Consider the following 26,877-nt stretch of genomic DNA (forward strand, 5'->3'; position numbering starts at 1 on the left):
TAAATACATACGCAAATCATTCTCTTGAGCTTGAGTAGATCTCGGGCGTGGTTGTTTTATACGATCTCGACAGTGTAGTATCAAAATAACGATGACGCCAATGAGGATAATGCAGACGACCAGTCCAACGATTATCAGGATAAGTTGCCAATCAACTGGAATCAACGCTGAGCGTCACGTCTGGTTAAATCTCATGTTTCAATTTAAAACTTATATTTTTTTCTATTTTTAAACGACACGTCCGACTCTGTATTTTTTTTTATATTGATTACCGATTTATATTTTTTATCCGAAATTTTTTTCTCGAGACCGTGTATTGAATAATTAAATCCATTTATGAATTCATTATTGTTAATTCTTCAGTGTCTTGATTTTTTTTTAGACCGGTTCGATTTATGGTATATATATAGGTTGTCCCAGACATATTATTTTTGTACAGTAATTTTTCAATCGAGTTATTTTACGTATTGAAATTTAAAAATTAAAGATTTATTTATAAATTTAATTTGAATTAAAAAATATTAGTTATAAAAGGAAAAAATATCCATTTTAATCTTAAAATAATAACAATGGCATAAAGTAAAATATATAAGAACAGTATATGGGTGGATTTTATTTGTAATTTAATAAAGTCCTTGGAAGCAGTAGAAAAAATAAAACGGGTTATTATAAACAATAAAATTGTATGCTTTGTGTACACGTAAACAAGAAGAAAAAAAAACACACAATAATAATATTTAAACAACATGGTAGTAAAGGAGAAATTGCTGTCAAGATGAGGAAAGAAGGACTCTTAAAACTTACCACGCGTAGTGAGTTTAATGATGACAGTATCTGTGCCATAGCTATTTGTAACAGTACAATTGTAATCCCCGAAATATGTAGATATGGGCTCTAAAAGTGTAACAGTGCTGACAACTCTTTCTGGTGTGTACTCTTCTTGTACGTAGAAGGGTGTATTGTTGAACGAGAAATTAAGCTCACGACCAGCAAAACTCCATACAACAGACTCAGCTTTTGGCACTGATATTGCGGTGCATTTAACCTGCAAAGAAAATCATTATCTGTTCTGAATATATGCGGGTATAAATATATATATATATATATACATTATACTTTGTATGGTTATCGTTAATTGGTATCTCAGCATACGGATATTATGAGGACTATTAAATTCATACATACACGGAAAGAAAATTTTGGAAAGTTTTCCTATGCATTATGGGAATGGTTCCCATAATGGTATGGGAATAGTACCTATACTACTATAGGGATGGTTCCCATATATTATTCCCATAATTTTGTGAAATTTTTTCCTATACCATCATAAGAATTACGACCATAAATTATGGGAGCGGTTCCTATAATTATAGGAATGGTTCCTATAATTTATAGGAATGGTTCCTATAATTTATAGGAATACTTTCTATAATATTATGGGAATCATTACTATAATTTATGGGAATACTTTCTATAATATTATAGGAACCATTCTCATAATATTATGGGAATGGTTCCTATAATAGTATGGGAACTATTCCCATAATATTATGGGAATGATTCCCATAATGCAATTGGAATAGTTCGTATACCATTATGGGAACCATTTCCATAGTGGTATGGGAATGGTTCCCATATTGGTATAGGAACTATTCCTATAATATTATGGGAACTATTCCCATAATGTTATGGGAACCATCCCTATAATATCATAAAATTTTTTTTTTGCAAAATAGTGTAGAAATTTCCCAAAATTTGAATTTTCTTGAATGTTTTGTGCTGACAAAAAATTCTTGTTAAAAATTTTAATGTTTTTTTGCCAAATTCGATTTTTTTTTCAATGTTTGAATTTTTGTTTTTATGTTTAATAATATTTCTGTGTATTGTAGAAGTGATTACCACACTTCTTTAAATTAATTTTTTCATGATAATATGGGAACCATTCCCATACTATTATAGGAACCATTCCAATAAATTATAGGAATGATTCCCATAATATTATAGAAAGTATTCCTATAAATTATAGGAACCATTCCTATAATTATAGGAACCGCTCTCATAATTTATGGTCGTAATTCCTATGATGGTATAGGAAAAAATTTCACAAAATTATGGGAACCGCTGCCATAATTTTCTTTCCGTGTATGTGCTTGTTCATACTTTATAAAGGCTTATAATAAAAAGCAAAATAAAAATTATAAAAACAACTTTAACTAGACACTCTTTTTCTCTATGTACTGTTTTACTTCTCATGGTTATTCAATCTCTCTGGATTTACTATTTTTTTGTTATCGTAAAAATATAAATAAAATAAAAATGTATATACAGCACAGGATTGTAGTCGGAATCGAACGTCAACTCTGTGTCGTATTTCGCTTTGCTGTTGTTGTCCTACATTTTTCTCTTTTTATTTTTATTTTATATTTTATTTGTACAAAATACAGTAGGTATATATATTGTAGAATGATGAAAGTGGACAACTATTGTTAGTTTACCTTTACTACTCCTTCGTCGGGTACATATTGGATTCTTTGTGATACGATGCTCGGTGGTGCGCGAATCAAGATGTTGGCATAGCCGATAAGTTGAGGAAAACCAGGTACATGGGCTTTACAGTAATAACGTCCAGCTGTTTCAGGACTCACGACAACGCTTATGTTTGGACTTGTCGCTACAGTACGATCTGATTCTTCATGAATCCATAGAATTTCGGGAGTCGGATTACCGTCCACGTCGCATTGCAGTATCTCTGTTGCACCGTAATGCGTTTCAACAGATATTGGTGGACGTCGAAATTGTGGTCCATCTTTATTAAAACAATATATATTTATATAAAATTATCTCTCAAATGCTAATACAAATGCATATGTATTAGGGTGATCCAAAAAATAACAAATTTTTTTTTTTCTCGCAAACAGGTTCAAAAGTTTCATTTAGGTAAAAAAATACGCCTGTGAAAATTAGAGCTCTTAATATTAACATTAAGAGGTTCCTCATCGCACTTTTCTATTTTCCATAAGAATAACATGGAAAAAATTTTTATTACGTCTTCTGATTTTTATAAGTAGCTAACGATGCGTCATAGGAATGATTGGCAGGCATAGTTTTGTAGAGAATTGAATACTCTACAAAAAAAGATTCTTATCATTTTTTGAGGAATCTATTCGTTTAACAGTTATTTGAGGTTGAAGTCTAATTCATATTAAATTTTGAGATTTTCTTACTTTTCCGGCGAAACTATCAGACCTATTACAAAATACCATTGGACCTTTTTTGTAGACAATTTTATTCCCTAGAAGTTATTTCTAATAAAGTTTTTTCGTATTCCACATTGTTTTCTAGTTATTTTTATTTTAATGTCATGCTCATAAAAAAAATAGTCTTCTGATCGATTATAAGAGCTTGACATTAAAATAAAAATAACTAGAAAATAATGTGGAATTCGAAAAAACTTTATCAGAAATAACTTCTAGGGAATAAAATTGTCTACAAAAAAGGTCCAATGGTATTTTGTAATAGGTCTGATAGTTTCGCCGGAAAAGTAAGAAAATCTCAAAATTTAATATGAATTCGACTTCAACCTCAAATAACTTTTGAACGAATAGATTCCTCAAAAAATGATAAGAATCTTTTTTTGTAGAGTATTCAATTCTCTACAAAACTATGCCTGCCAATCATTCCTATGACGCATCGTTAGCTACTTATAAAAATCAGAAGACGTAATAAAAATTTTTTCCATGTTATTCTTATGGAAAATAGAAAAGTGCGATGAGGAACCTCTTAATGTTAATATTAAGAGCTCTAATTTTCACAGGCGCCTTTTTTTATCTAAATAAAACTTTTAAACCTATTTCCGAGACAAAAAAAAAATTTGTTATTTTTTGGATCACCCTAATATGTATATATAAATATATAATATACTGGTGTGGGAGTAGTGGAAGTAGTGGCAGTGTCGGGTCCCGGTATTCAAGATAATACTTACAAGTTATATCCAGTGTTTCCGTTTCCTCGCTCTTGCCGACCTCGTTGTGAACTTCACATTTTACGATAGCATCGTGGAGTTCCCGTGTGGCATTATGGATTATCATCTCTGTCGTATAGTCACCGATTACCGTTTTCTCGTTTATATACCACCTGTACAGAGTGAAATCGGAAAGCATTGTTATGTGCGAATGGATAGGCATGAAAAACAAAACAACCATCAGCACTACACAAACGAGAGATAACAAAAACAAAAACAAAAAAAAAACAGTCATCATTGATTATCACTGTGTTTTTACAGAGATAGTGAATATTTAGTGACTAGGCTGCTCTTAATTAAAGATTTTAGTCTCTAATTTATACAAATACGAATTCATTCGATATTAAATAAATTATTATTATCAGTTACCTATACTCCATGTCTGGTGGATTAGCTTCAGCACGGCATTTGAATCTTAATTCGGAACCTTCGATTATTTGCCCGCTCTTGGACAAACCTGAACTGATTTTCAACGATACTTTTGGAGCATAACGTACCTATATATTGAGGAAGAAAGAGTGAGTGAGTGAGTGAGTAAGTGATAAAATTTTAAGTAGTTTAAGATACTTAACAACCACGATCGAGTATTCATATACCATCAGGAGGGTTGTTGGATAAGCGGTTAAGTGGATGATGAAGAATGTAAGGAACCAGAAAGAGAAAGAGAAGAAAAAGAAAAAGAGTAATAAGAGACTTTGGTAATTATTCGTCGTATTAGAATAAGTCTTGAAAATCTTCTGAGGCGTAATGAGAGAGCAAGTGGAAGAAGAATAAGGAGAAGAAGAGGAACAAGAGTAAGGAACATTGGCAATTTTAGCAAGAATAATAAATTATACGATGGATCATCGCTCATTCTAAATGCAGAAATTCTCTCCTCTTATCTTTTAAAAGTTAATAACCTTATTCTCCATCATCATCATCATCATCATCATCATTCTCATCCATATATTATGTTGTAATTATTAATTTGAATTGTTAATTAATACTTGTGCATTTATTTAATAAAGACTTACCTCAACACGTAATTTAGCATTTAGCGGTGTACGATCCGCAGCATTTTGACTTTGACAAGTGAACGTTGTATTATCGTGTTCTTTACGTGGCATTACTTTTAAAATAGACCTTACTGTAAAAAGTGGCCCATCTTCATATTTCTCAGTGATTGTTTCAATTCCATTATGTAATACATTGCCAAGACCATCGATCCAAGTAATCTGGAAAGCACAAGAGCAAAGACCAAGAGAGACGTTAGCAAAAAAAACATTTTAAATTTTTTATACATATATTTATATATACGAGTACAGAGTACATGGATGTATATATGTATATGTATATGTATATGGTGAGAGAGCTTTTGTCGACTTTCTCTCTACCTTTAGTACGTCAAATGGGCTTGCGGTAGATCAACATCTTATTTGCATTTAGTAGGTATAGTATAAGAGAAAGTTGGTACCAACTTTAGTAAGCCAGTGCATCAGTTGTTGGATTGTGTCTACACCCAAAAGATATACATATACATATATATTCACGTAGTTTTCACAGTTTCAACGACAATTTATCAAATAAATAAATAAAAAAAAAAAACAACCATAAATAAATAAAATAAAACCAATAGGTTTTACGTTGAAAGACAGGCGATTTCCGAGTCTGCTTCGATTTGCATTGCACATTATATATATATATATATATATATATATATATATATATATATATATATATATATATATATATACATGTATGTGTATAAAGGTGTGATAGTGAAGGGAATTTGTTCTCCATTGGGATACGCGTTCATTCGTACTGGGAAAAACGGTTATTTTGAAACGCCTAGTATATATTGTCAATATTTGTATTATGTTCATATATATATATATATATATATATAATTCGTATTACTTTTAGCATTTTATTATTTTTATTAAATTAAAATACCATCGTTCGAATAATTCAATGCATATATATCTATATATTTCAGTTAATCTGTAAATTATATTATTTCATATTATTCATTAAATTTACTTAAATTTAATTAGTAAATATATATACGTATTATATATTTTATTTTATTATAAATAAATAAATGTTGTATTTAGTAAAATGAATAAAAAAAAAATTTTTAATTAATGAATCTGATATTTTAATCCATTTTAATAGTTAATAAAATGAGAAAAAAAGTTATAGTGGAAATTTAACAATTGACAAGTTAATTTTGATAAAGTAAAGAATTTTCTTGTTATCACGATCACTTTCAATTTAAGAACTTTTTTTAGTAGACATGATGCTCATTAAGAGTAATACTAATATAGTAACCAAGTTTGACATGCCCGTTTAAACTTACACGATAACTGTGAGAATTAATTTAATTTGACAGATGAAAATAGATATTATGATCTGTAAAGTTTTTTGATAATATAAATGTTAAAATAAATAAACCAAATAATCATGAGTTAAATCAAGCGCCAAAGATTAAATAGTCAATGAAATTAAGATAATTTATTGATGAAAATTAAAATAACTGTATAGAGTATACTTATAAGAAAATTTAATTTTTTCACCTTTTTTTGGGAGTGTCCCATTTTGTCCACAAAAAATAGAAATTTGTGTTTTTAACGGGAGCTGATTTTTTCTATTCACTTTGAATATCATTAAAAAAAAAAGATTTAACGTATTTGAGTTCTTGAAATCTTAGTAATTCCTCAAGTACCCAGTTTTGCCCCCCCCCCCCTTTCCCTATATTTGAATATTCGTCAAAAAGTATAATTGTAATATTGAATTATTTGAACAAACTTTAATAGAAGAAGGTTTATTCAAGTTTAATGGCAATAAATATTAATAAAACTATAATTATGAAATAGGATTGACATGTTATGACGATAAAAAAATATTTTTAACATATTTATGTTGTAAGTGTTTGACAAGGTGTAGGGTAAATATTTAAATTTGAGGGGAAAAAAATAAACCAGTGAGAATGCTTGTGAAAAAAAAAGAAATAACAAGTTTACGTATACTAAATAAGTCAATTATGTGAAATGTTGTTTGTACAAGCAGAGGGCTACTTCGGGTGGAATAAACTATTAAAACTCTAGTGAGCATGATAGAATTCTATTGGGAGATCAACTTTAAGTATGTAGATAAAATGCTAAAGTCCGTGTTGTACATTGACTGCTGAGGTTTATATATATATTATATACAGTACTTTGAGTTTTAAACAACTTTTTCGTTTAATTTTAAACTAGAAAAAAAAAAAAAAAAAAAAAAAAATTGGAAAATCCAAAAGTGCACGCCTCGAACGCTCATGTTATGTTTTTTTTTAAAAGTTAAATTTCGAATAAAATTGAACATCCCGCTCTTTTCCCATAGAAATTTCCATGGTAAATATACGGTAATAAAAGTAAAAAAAAAATAAATAAGGAGAACATTTCTAATGAAAAATGGCGGCAGTGTGTGTTTGTCTACATGTAAGATTGCCGGTTTTAACCGTAATGATTTATTTTTAAAAAAACGAGAAGGCCTACAGTAGTGATTTTCGAAAGGAACCTTCTTTGCTTATTTCTGAAAATTTTGAAAAAAAAATTAAGTAGTTTCGTCAAGTCGTTCTCGAGATATCCGTACCACGCCGTTTTTTTTAACCACAGACTAATGCACGTTCACGATAAATTTTTTTTAATGAACTTTTTTAACTTCCCGCTAAGAAAATTGTAAATTTTCAAAAATTTGGGAAGTTATTGGTTTCGGTCCGATTTACGAAAATCGAATTTCCATCAGATGTCGACGTTTTGAGGTCCTAGGAAGCTATTCTGACTAATTTCAAGATGATGTCCGAGTGTATGTATGTATGTATGTACGTACGTACGTACGTACGTATGTAAATACCTGTATCTTTTGAACGGATGAACCGATTTTGAACTTTAAGGTGCCATTCGACGCGGATTGACAATATCTTGAAGCCGAGAGAAAATTGAGCTTGATCGGTAGGGCTCGTTCAGAGATATTCCAAAAATAAAGTTTTTTCAAAAATGTTTTTTTTTGATAACTTTTAATGTGCTCGATGGATTCATTCCAAAATGGACTGGGCTCTAGAGCTTTATAAGCCGCGTCGAATGCCACCTCAACCATCAAAATCGGTTCATTCGTTCAAGAGAAACCGTTGTCGAAAGAATTAAAAAAAAAAAATTTTTTTATTTTTCCTGAAATATCTCAAAAACGACTCGATAAATCGAATCCAAAATTTTATCAGCTTTAGAACTTGACAAAACGCGTCGATTGCCGCCTCAACCATCAAAATCGGTTAATTCGTTCGCGAGATATCGTGGGGGAAAGAAATGCTAAAAAATGGTTTTTTACAAAACAATGGCATACAAAAGTATTTGCGAGCTCGTAGAGCTCGAAAATGCATTCACAATAGTGTTTTTGAGCTCAACGAGCTCGAAAACTGCGGGAAGTTTTGGGGCTGGCCCGCAGGGTCAACTGACAGACCGATTTTTTTATATTAATACATATTAGACAAATTAAAAAAAGTATCAGGATTATTTATTAGTGTTTCAGCTTTATATTGATATGCTTTTCATAATGTGTAAGAGTAATAGAAAAAAAATATATGCACTTTAATGAGTGGAAATCGTGTGACCTTGACAGGTCGGTTATAAAGCACAACCTCTCCGCTTCGCTTCCGAGGCGTGCAATAAACTTACGAAAATAATTTTAATAGCTTTATATATTTATGGTTTAATTTAAAAATTGATGGATAGAAGTTTTGACAGATATTAATTAAAATTATATCAATGACCGTTTTGCTACAGTAATAAGTTATATTCAGGCCACCTGTTGATAAAAAATATATATATGTGTCTGTCTAATTAATTTTTATTTTTTTAATTATTTTTTTCATTTGTATCAATATATTACTTAAAAGAGTAAATGAAATCGTACGTTAAAGGTATTTCTGGGGTCCAATCTACCAGAGGTAGTATACTAGAGAGATTCCCTTTGAGATTTATCGCCGGTAGTTTTCACAGTGAGTGTCTGTCTATAATAGGTGGAGAGGCAACCACCAGCTGGATGTACGAAATACACTCGTGACTGGAGAGAAAATCAGGACAGAGATATCAAGACAAACCTATCCAGCCACCGCAGTGTTCATGCTCTATATATATATAAAGTGTACAATAAACAAGATGGGTATAGAAATATGACCGATAAAAGATCCTCCGGGAAAAGATGGGATACTCTTTTCAATGAGTCCCCGTATAGGATATTTATGGTAGGAATTGTTGTTAGTTCGCGATGAGAACAATGCCTTGTTTCTCAACTAAAGAAAATTTCAGGACTCGTAAAATCTACCGGATTATTATGTTTCTCATACATATGAGCTTGCTTCGATGTCTAAAGAATAACAAATAAATTCATCGAGAGCTTTTTTCTTTGTTATTACTACACACAATATAAGTTATCAACAAGTTTAATGAAATGGTTTTGTTGTTGTTTTTGCTGATCATTAATAAATTTCAAATAAATAATTTATGACACTTGTCAGTTTGAATAGTAGGGGAGACCGGGGCAAGACGGCCCACCTAAGCCGGATATTATTATTTGTGGCTTTTAACCATCAAGTCGATTTACTCTTGTCCAACTTGAACTCAATTCACCAAAATTTTGGTGAAGCTCCTGAAAAAAAATTTTTTTTTGGGGCAAGACGGCCCCCTCCGAAAAAAATGAAAAAAAAAATTTTTTTTTTTTTAATTGTAAAAAAATTTCCCGCGTAACAAATGTTTATATTTTTGTCTTTAACGACTGTATTTACTTTAATATTACTCGAAATAACCTTTTTTGATATAATACGAGTCATTTTTTCACTTCTGTAGAAAATTGATTATTGGTTTTTTTAACTTTTTCAAATGCTCTATTTTAATCGAAATCCATATAATTAACCAAAAAATGATATTTCTATTAAATTAATCATGACTAGGTTATAATACTATGAAATACATTTTCTTTTAGAATTTTTGAGTGGTTCATTTTGCCCCAAGTTTCACGTATCGGGCTAAAAATGAGTAAATAATATAAATTTGTAATAATCAAAAGAAAACAAGAAAAAAAAATTTTTGGTTAATTTTTGAGGTGGGCCTTTTTGCCCCAGGTGGGCCGTCTTGCCCCGGTCTCCCCTAAATATAAAAAAAGCTGATGAAATACGTTGAACAAAGGATTATTATTTGGTACTCTGGAGAATTATCCGATTTTGATCTTTTATTTTACCGCATACGTCTATACATATATAGCTGACGTAGTTTCTCTTACTCTGAATTTTTCGGTAAGCGGATTTAGGCCCTTATGTTCGTATTTTGTCTCCAAAGAGATAAGCTTTTTGAGAGGCTGTATACCAGCTAGATTTTCCGTCAGACTTAGTCGGTACAGTCTGTGATACATTTACAGAGTCCACTGGCTTATTCCTTTGCCGTTAAATTACGTTTGTGTCAATGGATGGCAGTAGTAGTAAAAAGGTTCTAATAAAATACCAAAAAAAAAGTAACATCAACAAAGAAAATAGTTAAAAGTTAAGCGCATTAAAATTAAATCGTATTTAAACATGAGTAATGAGGCTTCGCGAAGGAAAGAGTTGAAGAGTCTAACAAACTGTGAAACTTTAATGACACTGAGGTTTTAAATGACGGAGGTTTAGAAGAATAGAGCAAGTGTCAGAGTATCCTTAGTGCGGGGCTTGTTCACTATCTCTCTAGTATAAGCAGGGCAAAACGACTTGACTTGACTTGACTCGACTCGACTCGACTTGACGACGATGTACGGAAGAAGAAAGCTAGGGTTCAAGTGGCTGAGTCGAGAACAACCCTATCTTCCCCTTTCTCTTTTTCAAACTCCAACTCTTTCTTATTTTTCTTTTTCTTCTTCTTCTTCTTCTTCTTGTTCGTCTTCATCTTCATCTACTTCTTCTTCTTCTACCTACTCGGCTGTCAAGTGTTCGCCCTGCGGCGTTTTTGTCGTCGGGAAACGCGCTCCAACTTTTAAAGCCTTTTGGCCTATGCGAATTTATACCCTACTACTATTCTCTTTTCTTTTCTCATCTCGTGTTCCGCATAAAGTTTATATACCTTGATAAAAGTCCATGATCCACTCTACATGACGTATACTATATACTTAAATTTTAAATATTCCTTTTTCCATAGACTACAATATTAGCGAATATAGTTTAAGCTTATAAATTTCACTAGTAAATTAACTTGATTGCATTTACAAAGTATATACATGTAGATACTACTTAAATAAAAAATTAAAGTGCATATAGTATGTAGTATACTTACATCCGCTGCTGGCTTTCCACCGACACTAATGCATTCCATGGTAAGCTCTCGATCCTCGGTAGTAACTAGAAAGTCACCCTGAAGGATTTTCGGCTTTTGTGGTGGTACAAGAACACTCAATCGAGCAAACCTTGATCTGAGACCTGGCTGACCGTCATCTGTAGGTGACACTTGACACTGATATTTTCCATCGTCCTCCAATTCCACCGGGAATATGTGTAGTGAAAAATCACCTACAAAATTTTTTATTGTAAATAATAATTATGATTAATTGATCCTTGTGTTATTACACGGAAAAAAATTATGCTCAAAATTTTAATAATTTGTAGTCTATTTTTGACTTAAAATCAAACCAGGATCATTATATATATTACAAAATGGCTATTATTTATATTAAAATTTGATACACATAGTAGAGCAAAATTTGTAATTTCGTATATTAAAATTAATATGAAAAAAAAATCGAAAAATTGGTATCTACAATTATTACTATTCAAATAAACATAGAAAAATTAAAAAAATGAGGAACCGAAAAATTAGTAAACGTACATATTAATATATAAAGATCTATAGTATACTAATTTTTTATTTTATTATTTACCACTTATTCGATATATGTATATAATAAATTCATTTATAATAACGAATAAATCACATTTTATATTAATTATTAGTCAATGGGATAGAATTTATAAAATAAGAGTTGAAAGTTTTCGGTATTTTCATGAGCAAAAAATCAGTATCTAGTATACTAATTTTTCATTTTATTATTTACCACTTTTTCGATTTATGTTTATTGTAAACTAATTTATAATGATGAATAAATGATATTTTAAGCTAATAATTGATCTGTGATATCGAATTTATAAAATAAAAGTTTGTAACTTTTGCAATTGTCGGCTTGAAAAATCAGTATCTACACAGAAAAAAATTATTTCTTGGCGCAAGAAATATTTTGTATTATGAATTGAAGACAAAAATTTTTCTTGGCTCAAGAATTTTTTTCTCGCCTAAAAAATTTTTTTCTTGTTCCGAGAAAATTTTATCTTACCCCAAGAAAAATTTTGTTTTCATTTTATAATACAAAAAATTTCTTGGGTCAAGTAAAAATTTTCTTAGAGCAAGAAAAAATTTTTTGCGCCAAGAAATCCTTTTTTTCTGTGTAAGATAGCAATTCTTAATTTGACCAATCATTACTTTTTAATAGATGTATGCCATAAATTAATGAACTTTCACTAAGAAGTCACGTATTATACCTAAAAGTAATAATATTTACTTACTTTTTAGAATAATTGATAGTAGTTTTTAGGAATCTACAAAAATTAGTAAACTACTTTGCATTAAGTACATGATAGTACTAATTATTGATAACAGATTCCACTTTTTACTATTATTTATTAATTTTTAATATTCTATTTTTTCCGTGTACAGATTTCCTTAACTTATATAACATCAGGTTTTGACAATTTATAATGCGTAATTCATACAAGTAAAATTGTTGCAATTGCTGTCACAATTTGACATGTTTTGGAGTTTCTACCAAGTAAATGTGCTATACGGATATACATTCAAATGATGATTTTAATAGTACATTAATTGTTGCAGTTCATATATGTATATATGTATATATATGTCTTATTGTACAAGCCGGACTGGACTTACGAAAATGACGTTACCTGCTACGTAATTACCGTCAAGTTTGAATTAGTTCTGAAACATTTGCCGCACGCTCTTGCGCGAATAATGTTGCTCGCGTAAATCGATATATATATATATATATATATATATATATATATATATATATATATATATATATATATATATATATATGTATACTAAAAGAGTAGTAAATGTATACTCGCATAATATGTATACGTGAATAAATAATTAAAATTTTATCAGCAGATATGTATACGTTATACATATACACAAAAAATACCGTTAGTGACGAGCATTTATATATATCTCCTTTTACTTCATATTATAATAATTAAAATCATCCTTAAATATTATCTAACTTTTAATTAATTTAATATTTAAAAGTTCCGAGTTGTTCTATATTAGTAAGTACACTGTAATCTCTTTGTACTCAGTTTAGCTTTTTTTTAATTCACTATTTTGATATAGTACCGAAGATTAATTTTATTTAACGAGTAACAATAAAAAGACGATAAGAAAAAAAAAATAAAAATGAATAGAATTTAAAAAATGAAATATTCCTGCGGGTATGTTTGATATTATGTCAGGTGTAGATGTGAATCCGTATGTTTCTCATGGTCATGAAATTTACAGACTCAATTAATGTCAGATCCAAGTTGCTGAGTCGATATAAACTCGGGGCTTTGACTATTAAAATGGACAGAGACAGAGAGATAGAGAGAAAATATGCAACGGCAATAGTGTGTGTGTGTGTGTGAGAAAGAGAGTATGATAGAATTTCATAGAGAGCGAGAGAGAAAGAGAGACCCGCATTAACAGTAACGTCAATTAAGCTACGGGCCTAATATATATATATATATATGACCGTTACTAATTTCCCTCATCGAATTATGAACGTTATTGCATGCAGCAAGGTGACTACTGGACGGTGCTTTGAAAGCCCATGAGCAAAAGCGTTCGAATTCTCTCTATATACCACTTGCGTTGTGCTATCGACATCACATCGAATTTACTATCGCAATAATAGACGCCCCCCGACCAACTATCTCGATTATTTATTCGGGGCATTAAATATTCAACGACTTTCTCTATCTCTCTCGCTCTCTCTTTCACACTGAGCTCTGCTGTACCAGCAATCTCGATGGTTGGCTTCAAGCCCAGAAAATTTACTAGATTTCAAAGACGATTCAGGGTGATTTTTAAAGACACGTAAGATATATACATATATAGATATATATCTTTTGAAGCTTTTGCAACTGATGCAGCAGCAGCAGCATAAGAGGCTATTGAGACTTTAACTTCGCTATTGCTATTTGTATGATGAGGATTTTACCTTCATAACGTCTTTTTTTTCTTTTCCTTTTAACATCGACATATTTAACCTTCGGCTTTTCTAAAGTATCCTAGAGAAAAAGTTTATCGAAAGCTTATTACAGAGGAGAGTTTACGGCCCTTGTGCTGATGATGGTTTATAGGATCAAGTGTGATCAACTTTTAGTTTACATTACTATTTATATTGATTTGAAAATAACTATCATAATATACATATATTATGCAAATTACATTTATAAATTATTTTTCATAGCATATCGTAACTGAAATTTTGAAAACTAAAAAATGTAATTTTTTAATTTAGAAAATTGTACTTAATTTAATGAAAAATATATATATTTTCAGAGTATTTTATTATTTAACGTGATAAAAGCTAAGTGATTTGAATTATTTAAGACATCCCAATACAAAAATTATTTATAAATTTGCCCCCTCTAAGCTAATGGGGACATTAATAATTCAATTAGTCAATTTTTAGCACAGCTTGAGTTTTTTTTTAAATTATATTTGTGATTATTAAGTTGCAAGGATTTCATAAGATCACTCTTACACTGTAAAAAGAGCGGTGTTAAAAATGGACTCATTTTAACTCCGCCCGGTGTTAAAATAAAACTACACCGGTGTTAAATCGGGGTAACCGGTGTAAAAGCGGAGTAAAATCGGTGTAAAGGCGGGGTAACCGGTGTAAAAGCGGAGTAAAATCGGTGTAAAGGCGGGGTAACCGGTGTAAAAGCGGAGTAAAATCGGTGTAAAGGCGGAGTAAAATCGGTGTAAAGGCGGGGTAACCGGTGTAAAAGCGGAGTAAAATCGGTGTAAAGGCGGAGTAAAATCGGTGTAAAGGCGGGGTAACCGGTGTAAAAGCGGAGTAAAACCAGTGTAAAAGGGGGGTAACCGGTGTAAAAGCGGAGTAAAATCGGTGTAAAGGCGGGGTAACCGGTGTAAAAGCGGAGTAATACCGGTGTAAAAGCGGGGTAAATTGCGTCCGCTTAGAGTATTAACTTTAAAGATTATAAAGCACAAAAAATGTCAGTTCTTTATGAAAATTAATAAAAAATATCATTTATCAACAAGTATAGTGATCGAGTAAGTAAAAATATTCACAAACTAAAATATTTTAACATCGGTAAAGAATATCTACACCGGCGGTGGCGTTATTTTAACACCGGTCTAGAATATTTACACCGGTGACGGCGTTATTTTCACACCGCTTTTAGGGGTAAATTTAACACCGATAATTTTAACACCTACACCGTTTGGACTTACCCCGGTGATTTTTTACAGTGTAGATCTTTATGACACAAAATTATAAATTTTATAAGGCAACAAGAGAATGCACAATGTTAGTTATTTTCATTGTGATAAGTGTGGATTATAAATATATTTTAATTCAGTGGTAATATTCAACAGGAATTGATTTTTTTAAGATCAATAAAAGTTACTCTTCATAAAGTATTCATATTCATAGTACGAAACACCAATGTCATATACATTATATATACTACTGATACAACTATCTACGGAGCATCTGATATTATGTGACAATAATATATATATATTTATATATATATAATACTCGGTGGATCTAAATGTCGATTGGTCTACGCGTACTGCAACAGTAGACAAGTGTTTCAAAGTTGCCGCGTTGTGTGGTTCATGCATTAAACATATACAAATGTTACGTGGTTTATGTCCGGCAATGTCTATTTCTATCATGTTATTTTCCGTTAAAGTGATAGATATTATATTGTTTGATATCAAATATCAAACATCATTATTATCATAAAATTATGTATTTATTTACGAATCTCGAGGTGGCATATGAAATAATATTTAATTGATGCTGATACATCTTTTATACGAATCAAAAACAATAGTAATAATAATAATTGCAGTCTGTATGTTAATAAAAATTTTAAAAATACTTTTTTCATTTATTTTTTATTTATTTTTCTTTTTTTTTTTTTTGAATGAATTCATTAAATGGCTCACCGGTGTAGTAATCAATGTCAATTTTAAAATACCCGCTAGTATTTGATCAATCCTTTTTTCGATATGCGCTGTTTTAAAATTGATTAATTATTTTATTTTATTTATTTTTTTTTTGTTTTATACATGATAAAATTCAATAACTAAAATTGATTCTCAGTTTAATTATTTGATATAATAATATTTAAATAATTTGTACCGTTTTTTTTTATTGATAAAAAAAAATCTAATAAAAGTTTGTGTAAACGTATTGGATTTATAAATATAATAATATTATTGTAAAGAGGATTACCTTCTTCATCACTACCAATCATAGCGTAACGTTCGTATCCAGTGAGATTTCTTACAGCACCAAGGCCAAAGTCATCTTTGGTCCACTGAATGGGACCTTTTTGATCAAGTACTCGACATGGAAGTGTAACCCGACTGCCGATAACAGCTGTCTGATCCTGCGGCTCAATTGCAAATCTCTGATAAACTATCTCGGTCGTTGCCGGCCTTAACGTCGATGGACCTGCTGACGAGTTTGTCGCAACAGCACATCTTGCGATCGTCATCCAACAGCATACTGTCATAACTAACCACGATCTCCTCGTCCATCTTTGTATTCTTTGTAATCTGAAAAATATTTAAATACACAAATTATTATACAATTTAATAAATGATAATAATAATAATAATAATAATAATAATAATAATAATAATAATGATAATAGCAATGTCGGCGGTTGAGTGTAATGTTGATAAGCCATAACAGGATGTAATTTGAGATTATTCTCATCATTTGTAGTACATCCCAATCCATCCGAGTTACTTCTTATAGAGTGAATAGAATAATCACTTTGCCCAGTCGTTCAAGTATATATGAATAGGAATACAACTATACTATGGGGATAATTGTGCCTGACGCGAATGTTCCTCCGTCTAGTCGGCATTCATCCTTCTTTCTCTTTCATTCTCTTTCTCTTTCTCTTTCTCTTTAGCGCTTTCGAGATTGTTCAAGCGACGACAGGAGTAGCTAATGGCTTGTCTCACCAATCAATTGTTCTATGCTGACTTCTAATGTCGATAACTAATTTAACTAATTACTCTAAACCATTTCGTCTTATCATTATTGTATACCTATAATTCAATTATTGCCATTTATCCATTTAATGAAAATTTTTTTAATGAAAATTCAATCTTCATTAGGGGAGACCGGGGCAAGACGGCCCACCTAAGCCGGTTATTATTATTTGTGGCTTTTAACCATCAAGTCGATTTACTCTTGTCCAACTTGAACTCAATTCACCAAAATTTTGGTGAAGCTCCTGAAAAAAAATTTTTTTTTTTTGGGGCAAGACGGCCCCCTCCGAAAAAAAATGAAAAAAAAAATTTTTTTTTTTTAGTTGTAAAAAAATTTCCCGCGTAACAAATGTTTATATTTTTCTCTTTAACAACTGTATTTACTTTAATATTACTCGAAATAACCTTTTTTGATATAATACGAGTCATTTTTTCACTTCTGTAGAAAATTGATTATTGGTTTTTTTAACTTTTTCAAATGCTCTATTTTAATCGAAATCCATATAATTAACCAAAAAATGATATTTCTATTAAATTAATCATGACTAGGTTATAATACTATGAAATACATTTTCTTTTAGAATTTTTGAGTGGTTCATTTTGCCCCAAGTTTCACGTATCGGGCTAAAAATGAGTAAATAATATAAATTTGTGATAATCAAAAGAAAACAAGAAAAAAAAATTTTTGGTTAATTTTTGAGGTGGGCCTTCTTGCCCCAGGTGGGCCGTCTTGCCCCGGTCTCCCCTATATATCATTCTACAAACAAAGATTTCATTGTTGTTGAAAAAAGCCAATAGCATTAAAAAATATTTCATCTGAGATTTTATTTTAGTTATTTATATGATTTTATTAAAAAAGAATAAATCATTCATGTCTTTGTATATTTCCATACTGAATTGACGTTTCCTTTGTATAAAATTACTTCCGTTCAGTTAATGCTGATGTAAGAGAATAAAAACTTTAATAATTCACTTTTTTTAAAAAAGAATCTACAATTTGTATTAACTTATAAATATTAATTTTCATTTGTAATATAAACTTTGCATTGTTCATTTTACTGCATATTTTATTATTTTAATAAATATCAACTAGATAGAAAAAAAAAATAAAAAATTAAATGAAAATAATTCTGCATGCAGGCAGCTCAAGCTAAAAGTGAAGAATTTACTCAACTTTAACAAACAAAAATATTAAAGCTGCATTGTTCATCGATCCAAAGAATGCTGAATTTAAATACATTTCAACGTTTTAAAAAAAAAAAAAAATTGTCTCGTTTTCTTTTGGCAAATAAAAGCTTTTACTTGTATACAGTGGTACAGGAATGAAAACACACATACATACATATTTACAGTTGTATATATTTATACATAGTTGAAAAAAAGTTTAAAAGTGTAAAGAAGGAACAATGAAAAAGCTTCAAACAATAAAAAAAATAAGAGGAAAAAAAAAAAGAGTAAATCTAGTCTTACAAAGATTCGGCCAAAAGATAATTTAAAGACTTTTCGACTTAAATATATATGTAAAGAGAAGAAGAAGAGGAAAAGAGATCGTAAAGCAGGAAAGTGTGTAAAATATGTTGGGAATTTAGATATGGTAATCGTGAATGAAACAAATCAATTTATTAAACAAATGAATATTATATCTTTCATTAAAATACGCGCTCTAGGGTATGTCTTCACTAGTAAGAGATTTAGCTTAGACTAACTTATTCTTTTAACATTATTTAACACTGAGGTCCACCAACCTCTCCTCTTTTTGTATAACAAAGATCTCTCAGTTCAAAATATATACACTGTAAAAAGAGCGGTGTTAAAAATGGACTCATTTTAACTCCGCCCGGTGTTAAAAATATCGGTGTTAAATCGGGGTAACCGGTGTAAAAGCGGAGTAAAATCGGTGTTAAATCAGGGTAACCGGTGTGAAAGCGGAGTAAAATCGGTGTAAAGGCGGGGTAACCGGTGTAAAAACGGAGTAATATCGGTGTAAAAGCGGGGTAACCGGTGTAAAAGCGGGGCAACCGGTGTAAAAACGGGGTAACCGGTGTAAAAGCGGAGTAATAGTGGTGTAAAAGCGGAGTAAAATCGGTGTAAAGGCGGGGTAACCGGTGTAAAAACGGAGTAACATCGGTGTAAAAGCGGAGTAATAGCGGTGTAAAAGCAGGATAAACTGCGTCCGCTTGGAGTATTAACTTTAAAGATTATAAAACACAAAAAATGTCAGTTCTTTATGAAAATTAATAAAAAATATCATTTATTAACAAGTATAGTGATCGAGTAAGTAAAAATATTCACAAAGTAAAATATTTTAACACTGGTAAAGAATATCTACACCGGCGGCGGCGTTATTTTAACACCGGTCTAGAATATTTACACCGGTGGCGGCGTTATTTTAACACCGGTCTAGAATATTTACACCGGTGGCGGCGTTATTTTAACACCGCTTTCGGGGGTAAATTTAACACCGATAATTTTAACACCTACACCGATTGGACTTACCCCGGTGATTTTTTACAGTGTATATATGAGTGCAAATGAAGAAAAACATACTGCCTTGCATTTACTTGGAATCTCTCGTCGACCAAAATACCTAAGGTCATAAAATTTGATCCATGCTAGCTTTCTTTTCCTTAAGTAAACATATACACATTTTCAACTCAACTCAAATATATATACTACGACTTAAATGCGACACTGTTCGAAATATTATTTCGAACAGAATATTTAGTAAAGAGAAATAATTAAATAAAGTATATATAAGAATAAAGATTGATTTTTGTACAGAGAATCCAACAAAATACAATGCGAGTATGGCTCTGTGATGTAAGAAACTTTTGTTCAATTGGATATATACAAAGAGAAATGGTTGAGGTAGAATCACCCACACCAGAAGAAGGAGAAGAAGAATATAAAGGATACTTGATGAAGAGAGCAGCAATGCAGAACGTTTAATCCAATAGATGTCCCGATGTTCATTATTCAAGAGAGTTCCGCTAGTATTGCCACTTGGATTTCTCTCCTGCAAGCTGTAAATCTTCAAAGTTCACTCGAAAACTTTAACAGTTGCCGTAGTTGCCGTAGAGAGAGAATGAAACGATGTAATGAATACCAAAATGTATTTAAAGATAATAAAAATAATGATAATATAAATTTATAAAATGCGTTATTGTATTTTTTATACGTCAAATTTTTTACGATATTCATATATGAGTAGTTTAATATAATTTCATAATAATAATAATAATACCAACAAAATATAAAATTTTCCCGGCAAATAAATACATCAAGTGCTCGCATCGTTATCGCAAAAAATATAATGCCCGTAGTTGTTGTCATATTTATCTAGTTAAATTTTATTCTCAATAATCTGTGATATTTTTTGGTAATAATATATATAATATTAAAAATAATTTATAAAAAGCTTGAAAATATAATTTTCATTTTATCCGTTAAATTATTTATAAATTTATTGGTCGTAAAAACTATTCGAAAGTTTAAAATATTTTATCTCAGCCTATTTATCTATTTCGCCTAAAACTTTATTAAAGTGATAAAATAAATTATATATTTTTATGAGAAATAAAAAGTTAATTACAAGTTCGTCAGTTTCCTTTAAGTTTTACCCATTGAAAATTTAAACAAGTATGATGTATATGTGTAGATATAAAGAGAACCGAAAGGTAATTTATTTATGTATTCACTTTAAAACTAAATTATCACTTAAACTTTATATAGGTACATACACACACACATCCATATAGATATAAATTTATTATCACATGTAGAAGGCAAGACGACAAGTCTGTGATTGTGTCTAAAAGTCTAAACAATGTTCGCTTGTTAACTTGCTCACTATCGTTAGCGACAAGTTGTTGCCACGGTTATTTTCCTACACATAGCCTAGCTTAGCTCATCTCTCTTGTACTCGCTCTGTTTTCCTACTCTGTGTCATCATCATCCCTTTTCCTCGCTTGTACTTTGAGTTGAGGTGTTTCAGGTCATTCGATCACAACTTTTACTTCCCCGCGAAATAACTACCAGGAGTAAGGTTAAATTCTGGTGAAATTGCTTTTCACACACTATTTTATCTTTTCCTACTCTCTCCCTTTTATTATCTCTCTCTCCCTCATTACTCTTTTAGAGTAAATAAAACCCTTTATTATATATATATAATTTAGAAGAGAAAGTACACTGTAAAAAGAGCGGTGTTAAAAATAGACTCATTTTAACTCCGCCCGGTGTTAAAATAAATTTACACCGGTGTAGGAGGAGTAATTCACCGGTGTTAAAAATACCGGTGTTAAATCAGGGTAACCGGTGTAAAAGCGGAGTAAAAGCGGGGTAACCGGTGTAAAAACGGAGTAAGCGGTGTAAAAACGGAGTAATATCGGTGTAAAAGCGGGGTAACCGGTGTAAAAACGGAGTAATATCGGTGTAAAAGCGGGGTAACCGGTGTAAAAGCGGGGTAAATTGCGTCCGCTTGGAGTATTAACTTTAAAGATTACACTGTAAAAAGAGCGGTGTTAAAAATGGACTCATTTTAACTCCGCCCGGTGTTAAAATAAAATTACACCGGTGTAGGAGGAGTAATTCACCGGTGTTAAAAATACCGGTGTTAAATCAGGGTAACCGGTGTAAAAGCGGAGTAAAATCGGTGTAAAAGCGGAATAACCGGCGTAAAAACGGAGTAATATCGGTGTAAAAGCGGGGTAAATTGCGTCCGCTTGAAGTATTAACTTTAAAGATTATAAAACACAAAAAATGTCAGTTCTCTATGTAAATTAATAAAGAATATTATTTATTAACAAGTACAGTGATCGAGTAAGTAAAAATATTCACAAAGTAAAATATTTTAACATCGGTAAAGAATATCTACACCGGCGGTGGCGTTATTTTAACACCGGTCTAGAATATTTACACCGGCAGCGGTGTTATTTTAACACCGGATAATTTTTTTTAACACCGATACAGAATATTTACACCGGCAGCGGCGTTATTTTCACACCGCTTTCGGGGGTAAATTTAACACCGATAATTTTAACACCTACACCGATCGGACTTACCCCGGTGATTTTTTACAGTGTAAGAATTAAATTGCAAGATACTTTAATGATCAATAAAATAATAAACTTTAATTAAAAAAATAATTTTTCTCTCTTAAATTAAACATCCAAGTGATTTATTGCGAACGTCTATTAACTTCACCTTTGCATTATAAATGTTGCACATTAAATTTCAATATCGATGTATCTTTCGTTATTATTCTTAAGCATGAGTCAGCTTTTTCATTATTTTGTTTTTTTTCTTTTCTTTGCACTTCGTATTATTGAACAAACGGCGGCTATAAATAAAAGTGACAAATGATAAATTAAAAAATAAAATGACAAAGTTTATCATTTAGCGCAGGTGAAAAAAGAAAAAATTAATAATAATAATAATAAAAAAGAAGAAAAAAATTAACAGAATAACAAATGGGAAAGATATATATATTTAATTATACTACGCGAAATAGACGTACAGAGTAAATATTCGACAAATGGGGTAACCTGGATGGCGGATTATTCATCATAGCACACACGGCATCACCTGGTCAGTATGGTCAGTATATAGTAGTATAACATACTAACAAGAAGGCAACTAAAGCAGAGACTACGCTACGCAAAGCGGATCGATGTAGCGATGGGTCACGACAAAGGCCACAGGTGTCTTGAAACACCAATTAATTATTTCTCCTAAAGATATATATCTTACTATAAGATTTATCAAATAACTAAATTCATTTAGTATTTTACACATACTTTTATTTTTATTTCACACAGAAAAAATAGATATCTTGAGTCAAGAAAATATTTTTGAAGACAAACATTTTCGGGAACCAAGTCAAGATTTTCTTGAGCTAAGAGAATTCGTCTTGGTTGGAGAAGATTTCTACTTCATCTGAGAAAATTTAGCTCTCCAAAAAAATTTTCTTGAATCAAGAATATTTACCTTCAGTCGAGAATTTTTTTTTTCGTGTGCATTTATATTTATTATAAAATAATTGAAACAAAGGCGCATACAATCCATTGTGATTCACAGTATAAATTTAAATATCACGTTAATAAACTAAAAAATACCTGGTCATATATTCAGTGTGATTTAAAAATCATCTAGTCTGGCGTAGACTACGGTATTGAGTTTTTTTTTTGTCGGAAAATTTTCAATTCTCATACGCGAAATTAAATAATTCGCAGAATATGGGATTACTGTAGAAGGACGTGGTGTAATAAGCTGCCGGGGATATAATAATATCATTTTTTTTTTTTTTATATACAATGTACATACATAATTATACTTTTACTGTACAATGTACTACTACAGGGTTAATAAACATGAAATTTGTTATTTATTTTTTTCTTGTTCTCTCGTAAAATAAATTATTTTTATTAATCCAACAATGTAGTGCCATAGTAATAATTAACAACTCAACTATCAGCAAGCTTATATTATTTTATAATAATAATAAATAGTAAAATAGTATATCTATTATAAGCTTCTGTACATGAGAATCTTCATAAATGAGCTACTAAAATTTAAACAGACATCAGTCAGATAAGCCGATTAAAATTGAACATTACTAAGTGTACCTATAGCAGTACAACAACCAAGTATGCTAGAGGAGCTGAGTGTATACACGTATACGTGTTGCGTAAAGAGAGTCGATATTCAGATCGAATGTCGGTTCGCGCAGACGCGCCGACCTCTCACCAACTAAACGCGATACGAACAGGAGAATTCCACACATAAATTTTTACCCTCCTGCTTGCTAATAAATTACTCAAATTATTACAACTTTAATTTGGATTTCTCGATACTTTACGTGTAATAACTCTACTGTCGAAATAAACTAATTTTGAAAATAAATATGTTGTTTTGTTTGATAGATTTAAATAAAAAAATAAAATAGTTGCCGGCCACCCCCAGTGTCACATTAATTGAGATTATTACTGCATTGATAACTTTAAAATAGTTTGATAACGGTAATAAATCTATCGTAAATTGAAATAGTCAGACATTGTTATAAAATAATGATAACAATAATAAATTTAATTGACGCGTAAAATTTAGGTTGTTATCCGAATGCAAATACCGCACGGTATGCAAGAGACTGAATAAGAGAAAGAGATAAAGCAGTAGCAGCTAGTAGCAGTACAGGAGATAAAGAGAGGGTAATAGGGGGTAATAGGGGTATAGAGTGAGTATAGGAATGCTAGCACGACGTGTGTGCTGGTGGACTACAACTGCACATGGCTTGTGGTTAACGTGCGAACAAAACTCGGATGTCCAACTATACAAATTGTTGTCACCCTACGATTTCAACCAGGGAGATATTCCCTTTGCATTATTCTATGAGGTTGCAACCTAGGAATTTCACTACGACAAATTAAATTCTCTATTAAAATACACTTCTGCAGTACATATATAAAATAACATTACTTTATTTTATATATATTATATTACATTACACGGAAAGAAAATTATGGGAAGTTTTGCTATGCATTATGGAAATGGTTCCCATAATGGTATGGGAATAGTACCTATACTACTATAGGGATGGTTCCCATATATTATAGGAACCATTCCCATAATAGTATGAGAATAGTTCCCATACCATTATGGGAATGGTTCCCATATTGGTATAGGAACTATTCCTATAATATTATGGGAACTATTCCCATAATGTTATGGGAACCATCCCTATAATATCATAAAATTTTCTTTTTGCACAATAGTGTAGAAATTTCCCAAAATTTGAATTTTCTTGAATGTTTTGTGCTGACAAAAAATTCTTGTTAAAAATTTTAATGTTTTTTTGCCAAATACGATATTTTTTTTCAATGTTTGAATTTTTGTTTTTATGTTTAATAATATTTCTGTGTATTGTAGAAGTGATTACCACACTTCTATAAATTAATTTTTTCATGATAATATGGGAACCATTCCCATAATATAGGAATGGTTCCTATAATAGTATGGGAACTCTTCCCATAATATTATGGGAATGATTCCCATAATGGTATAGGAACCATTCCAATTGCATTATGGGAATCATTCCCATAATATTATGGGAATAGTTCCCATACTATTATAGGAACCATTTCCATAATATTATAGAAAATATTCCTATAAATTATAGGAACCATTCCTATAATTATAGGAACCATTCCTATAGTGTTATGGGTATCATTCCCATAATTATAGGAACTATTCCTATAATTATGGGAAACATTCCTATAATTATAGGAACCGCTCCCATAATTTATGGTCGTAATTCCTATGATGGTATAGGAAAAAATTTCACAAAATTATGGGAACCGCTGCCATAATTTTCTTTCCGTGTACCTTTATATTTATTATTATTATTATTATTATTATTATTATTATTATAATATTCATTTACTCTTAGTAAATCATAATGTCGAAATTACAAACATATTTTAATTATTATTGGACGATTGAGCCCGTTAGCAAGTTAGCATATAAAGATCGTTAATCAAAATGTCACCAGGTCATCGAGTTAATTTCGAAATTTGTGTATCAATTATAATCTTGCTTATAACAGCTTGTATATTGTTAAATTCAAAAGCTATATTTATATTTATTACATACAACTCATACATGTTGAATATATTATACATAAAGCTTTGTTTAATATATATGCATACAAGAAGGGAGACTTTTTTCATATTATTTGCATAGAGCACATTTTGAATTGGCATTTGAAAGATTTTTTACTTTTTTTGAACAATAAATCTTGGACATGTGAAATTACTTGAAAATTTTTGTAGAAGTGATAAATTTAAGACCATTTTTTCAGACCTTCTATTATTTTATTATTATCCGTTACACTGTAGTTTGCCAATAAATTATTAAAAAATATTAATTTAAGATGTATAATAAAAGCTTGGATATACATAACTTTGTTGGAATAGTATACATATATATACTAAAAGTTTGTGAAGATGCGTTGACGTTAGTTTAAATTTCAGTGGTTGTACTTGTTGATAATATTTAGGCAAGTATGAGTAATGGAGATTGAAAGTGTATATATTACGAAATATATTCTCCAGTTTATGATTTTAATGATTGACTTTAATTACAAAGTACACGATTAACTTTTAAATTGTTACGAAATATGTGGTTTTAAAGTTATCAAATTATTAAACTAATTATTACCCTGCCATCGCGTTTTATGTTAAACTCTACTAAAATTTTAACTAAAAAAAAAACTTGTTTTTGTATTTTCAATTCTGTCGATTCATTTTATTAATACACTGTAAAAAGAGCAGTGTTAAAAATGGACTCATTTTAACTCCGCCCGGTGTTAAAATAAATTTACACCGGTGTAGGAGGAGTAATTCACCGGTGTTAAAAATACCGGTGTTAAATCAGGGTAACCGGTGTAAAAGCGGAGTAAAATCCGTGTAAAAGCGGGGTAACCGGTGTAAAAACGGAGTAATATCG

General features: G+C 30.6%; 1 protein-coding gene and 1 long non-coding RNA gene across 4 annotated transcripts in view; both read right to left on the bottom strand.

Moving 5' to 3' along the window:
* LOC130666680 (uncharacterized) overlaps positions 1-26,877 on the bottom strand; it is a 349,416-nt gene that overhangs the window by 42,597 nt on the left and 279,942 nt on the right. The gene's annotated exons all lie outside the window — the stretch shown is intronic.
* Positions 1-26,877, bottom strand: part of LOC130666671 (irregular chiasm C-roughest protein-like) — a 52,574-nt gene that overhangs the window by 10,597 nt on the left and 15,100 nt on the right. For 2 of the 3 annotated variants that reach the window (XM_057467874.1, XM_057467873.1), the window contains exons 2-9: positions 16,604-16,929; positions 11,335-11,567; positions 5,035-5,235; positions 4,391-4,518; positions 3,983-4,134; positions 2,496-2,806; positions 805-1,045; positions 12-167 (exon numbers count right to left, since the gene is read on the bottom strand). In XM_057467874.1, coding sequence (XP_057323857.1) covers positions 12-167; positions 805-1,045; positions 2,496-2,806; positions 3,983-4,134; positions 4,391-4,518; positions 5,035-5,235; positions 11,335-11,567; positions 16,604-16,929 — 1,748 coding nt within the window. The remainder of the gene's footprint in view (positions 1-11; positions 168-804; positions 1,046-2,495; positions 2,807-3,982; positions 4,135-4,390; positions 4,519-5,034; positions 5,236-11,334; positions 11,568-16,603; positions 16,930-26,877) is intronic. The other variant, XM_057467875.1, reaches the window with a different exon arrangement.

This window comes from Microplitis mediator, chromosome 4, assembly GCF_029852145.1.
Source record: "Microplitis mediator isolate UGA2020A chromosome 4, iyMicMedi2.1, whole genome shotgun sequence".
NCBI classification, from domain to species: Eukaryota; Metazoa; Arthropoda; class Insecta; order Hymenoptera; family Braconidae; genus Microplitis; species Microplitis mediator.